The sequence below is a fragment of the Eptatretus burgeri genome, chromosome 7 (assembly GCF_056783735.1).
Source record: "Eptatretus burgeri isolate ZD-2024b chromosome 7, Ebu_testis_v1, whole genome shotgun sequence".
Taxonomy (NCBI): Eukaryota; Metazoa; Chordata; class Myxini; order Myxiniformes; family Myxinidae; genus Eptatretus; species Eptatretus burgeri.
In genome coordinates, this window is record NC_140967.1 from 87,328,694 (window position 1) to 87,333,134 (window position 4,441).

At 46.3% G+C, this 4,441-nt stretch overlaps 1 protein-coding gene across 1 annotated transcript in view; it reads left to right on the top strand.

The window, feature by feature from the left end:
• The first annotated feature begins 2,156 nt into the window (after positions 1–2,156).
• Positions 2,157–4,441, top strand: part of CYP1B1 (cytochrome P450 family 1 subfamily B member 1) — a 2,808-nt gene continuing 523 nt past the window's right edge. The window contains exons 1-2 of the mRNA XM_085889450.1: positions 2,157–4,192; positions 4,298–4,441. The exon at positions 4,298–4,441 is cut by the window's right edge and continues 523 nt beyond it. Coding sequence (XP_085745576.1) covers positions 2,442–4,064 — 1,623 coding nt within the window. The 5' untranslated portion in view covers positions 2,157–2,441 and the 3' untranslated portion in view covers positions 4,065–4,192; positions 4,298–4,441. The remainder of the gene's footprint in view (positions 4,193–4,297) is intronic.

The window sequence follows — 4,441 nt, forward strand, 5'->3', positions numbered from 1 at the left end:
ACGTTTTAAGTGATTTCCAACCAAAAAAAAAAAAATTTGTTGGAGAAAAAAAATAAAAAATTTTGCAACTTTTTTTTCAAAAAAATTTCGATTTTATTTCAAAAAAATTTGAATTTTTTTTGCATTTCTACATGTTTTAACTGATTTCCAACCCTCCCCCCCAAAAAAAATTTTGTTACAGAAAAAAAACAAATTTTGCAACTTTTTTTTCAAAAAAAATTTCGATTTTTTTTTTGGCATTTCTACAATGCGCGTCAATCTAGTTTAGTTTATTCAATCGTGGTTCAGTAGAGGCTGATCCGTTTTGACCTACAATGAATAGGATATCAGGTGTTCACTTAAGTGACCCAGCAGTATTGGCGGCGGAGGTTTTGCGCTCGACCGAGTGCTCCCCCTCTAGTTCGTACCTGTTGTTTGTGTCCTTTATAACGTCCTAAAAACAATAAGTTTCCTGTTTGGAATGATTTCCACTTCTGTTTCACTGCCAGGCAGACAGAGTAAAAAAACAAAATCTCACTCCTCTCTGCGCATGTACAATAGGGACAAATTCAGAACCAAAGTACTGCTAAACTACAGGTTCATTTTCCGATTCGTGATCAAAATAAAACATTTAATTCAAATTAAGTTGTACCTCAATCATAAACTGACGTTTGTAGACAGAGACCGACAGACAGAAGTAAACTAATTGCTTAACACTGCTTTTCGCTCCGCATGCGAGGGGCAATAAAGCGTTACAGAGGGAGAAAGTTGCCTCTGTTTAAAATAGATTATTAAAATTTATTTCCCCCACGTAGCGCAAAGCAGTGTTAAGCAATGTAATTGTTCATTCTATCTGTCTATCAGTCTATGATCGAGGAGCTACCTGATTTCAATTGAATTTTATATGTTGAACACTGTAGGACACGAATCTGCAGTTTTGCAGTACTTTGGTTCTGAATTTGACAAATCGTCTCGTGTCTCGTCCTGAGTGCGCATGCGGACAGATTCTAGCTTGATGTAGAAATGTTTCTAGCAGAAATGTTTGGTGTGCGACGAGGATTAATTGATTAGATATCAGTGAAGATCCAAATCCGGATCAGACTACGATAATTTTTTAATTGATTCTTCATCATCGAGAGATGTGGCCAAAATCGATATAGACCAAGATATCTCAAAAAGGTAAGGACGGCTTTGGACGAAACTTGGAGGAAAGGTTGGCTGGTTGGGTGTGTGACATGAACAAAGTGATTCAATTTTGGTGAAGATGGGGAATTGTTAATTTAGATACGAGATTCAGATATTTCGTATTCAGAGAATTAAAATTTTTCAAAGAGAATTTTTGGTTCTAAAAGTTAAATTTTTATTTAAGTCAGATACTTTGTTTTAAGAGAATTTTTTAAAAGTGGTTCTTCACCATTGAGAGATGTGGCCAAAATCGATATATAGCATGATATCTGAAAAAGTGGATGGATTATAACAAAACGAAGTGGATGATTGGGAGGTGACAAGAATAAGCCGATTAGATTTTGGTTAAGGTCAGGATGCAGATCCAACAAGTGGGATACAAAACGTACAAAACAGTTCAGCCCGCCAGTGACACATGAGGAGGCCGCTCGGCTCATCACGCCTGTGCCATATCCGCAACTCTGAAACTTAATCCACACAATTTAAGGAGGAAGGGTAGTTTTGGGGAAAGTGGAAGGAATACATATAACAAACAAGAAACACCATTCACAACACGACAAGATCAACAAACACGCCAAATAAACCAATTTGTCGTCACACCGACCTGATGCGCAATGTGTAAATTACAATAATAGGTGTAATTAATTAAGAACCCAAAATGTGCCTCAACGCATCGCCTTTGATGTTTTCCAGCTCGAAATATCGTCTGGATAGCATTTGAAACCTCGATAACACGAACATCCATTTTAAAGATCAATGAAATCACTGTACGGAAGAGGTCAAAGTTCAACAAATACGAAATCGAGTATTTCTTTAACGTTGAGCGAAAAGTGGATAATTGCACGACGGAACGCACGTGTTTATAACTGGGCCACTAAAAGGTAGCGAGAGGTTGACCCCGATTCGCACTTCGCACGCAAGGGGGCGGGGACTGTGGACCAGCCAATGGGAGCGTGCTGCTGTCACAATTCTCCGAGAAAGATCACAATGGGTATAAAGATCGGGCCGCGCGCGTGCACTCGGCGACCGCTGGTCCGTTTGGGCGACGTCGACCGGTCTCTTGCAGATGTCAATTACAAGAAACCAACTACAGTAATGAAAGGAAATACATTTAAAACAAGACCAATCGGACCTCAATGCTATTGCTGCCATACTTATACGACTTGATTTATAGGATCACATGCCATGAGTAAATCACTCCTACGTGTGTAGGGCTTTGATTTGAGGAATCCTGCACCACCTTGCTCTTACCAGGACACTTTTATTCGCGCAGCACTATGCAGGTGCCGGGAGAGCTCGGAGTAATCCTACAAAAGGGCTCGCAATTTGTCACGAGCAATTCCTTGCAGCCTTTCTTGATGGTCTTCACCGCGCTGCTCCTCGTCCTGAGCACTTGGCGCTGGTTGCGCTCCTGGGAATTAGTGGCTGGACCTCCGGGCCCTCTTCCATGGCCGATCTTGGGAAATGCGCTACAGCTCGGCGCCTCTCCCCACCTGGCGTTCTTGCGGCTCGCTCGGCGCTACGGACCGGTGTTTGCCCTCAAGCTGGGTAGCCGCAACGTGGTTGTCCTCAGTGGATCAAAGATCATCCAGCAGACGCTCCTCAAGCAGGGCTCGGACTTCGCTGCCCGGCCAGACTTCCCTTCATTTCAGATGATCTCCAGGGGTAAGAGCATGGCGTTTGGTACGTACGGACCGCTTTGGAAGCTCCATCGGCGTGTTGCCCAATCCGTGGTGCGTGAGTTTTCAACTAAGAACGTGGACACGCGTCACATGTTCGAGAAGCACGTGGTAGCTGAGGTCGGGCAACTCATCCAGATCCTATTAGGTTCCTGCGAGCGGGAGACCTTCATCGAGCCGACGCGGAACATCATCATCGCTGTGGGAAACATCATGAGCGCCGTTTGTTTCGGAACCCGGTACGACCACTCGGACAAGGAGTTCCAACAGTTGCTCAGTCACAACGACCGCTTCGGGAAGACCGTTGGCGCAGGTAGCCTGGTCGATGTCATGCCTTGGCTGCTCCGCTTCCCCAACCCAGTGCGCACTGGGTTCCGTGAATTCCGGAATCTCAACGAGGAGTTTTCCGCATTCATCCAGACCAAGGTAGCTCAGCATCGCAACACCCACAAGACGAACATGACTCGTGACATGACTGACTCTTTTATCGATGTAATCGACTCCGGACGAGCAAGAACCAATGGAGGCATCTCTCTGACTCCTGAATTCGTCGAGAGCTCAATGACCGACGTCTTCGGAGCCAGCCAGGATACCTTGTCTACGGCACTTATGTGGATATTTCTGCTTCTGGTCCACTACCCCGAAGTACAGCGCAAGGTCCACGCCGAGATCGATCGGGTCGTGGGTCGCGACCGGCTGCCGTTGCTCAGCGATGAACCCCGACTGGTGTACACGGTGGCTTTCATATTCGAGGTGATGAGATTCAGTAGCTTCATACCTGTGACCATCCCTCATGCAGCCAGCACGGACACGAGCATCCGAGGTTTTCGGGTTCCGAAGGGCACCATCGTGTTTGTGAACCAGTACTCGGTGAACCACGACCCAGAAATATGGCAGCAACCCGATCGCTTTGACCCGACCCGCTTTCTCACGCCCGCTGGAGATACCATCGACAAAGACCTTGTCAACAACATCCTCATCTTTTCCCTGGGAAAGAGGCGTTGCATCGGGGAGGCGTTGTCCAAGATGCAGCTCTTCATCTTGACCAGCGTCCTTCTGCATCAGTGCGAGTTGCAAGCGAACCCGGCGGAAAATCTGAGCATGGACCACACTTATGGTCTTACACTTAAGCCCAAGCCCTTCACGGTCAACGTTCGCATCCGAGACCGCTTCATGGGTGAAGCTTTTGCGGAAGCAGCGGCTGCTCATGTTCTGACATGAATGACAAAACTTCCATTCTCCATCCACTGACTGCAAGGAATTTGGTGCCACCTTCTGGCTTGGACCATACAGCGTGTCCGGTCGGATCGATGGGGACCTTCTCAAAGGCATCTCCTCAACTACGGATGGTAGGCTGCTTTCCTTCTAGCTCCTTTGGCACGAACGTAACCACAAATATAAAAATCATATATACATCGATATGGCGTTTAATCCTCCCCACAACACGTCACCAGAAGGACCGATCGGGTTTTGGTGGCAAAGTTGCTTGTGCCACGAGACGTAAAGATCGTGCAACCTCCTGGGATCGTTTTCGAAGCAGTTACGGATGTTGCTCCCAACACCCGACCTCAGCTGAGCCACTTGATACCCTCGCGAGG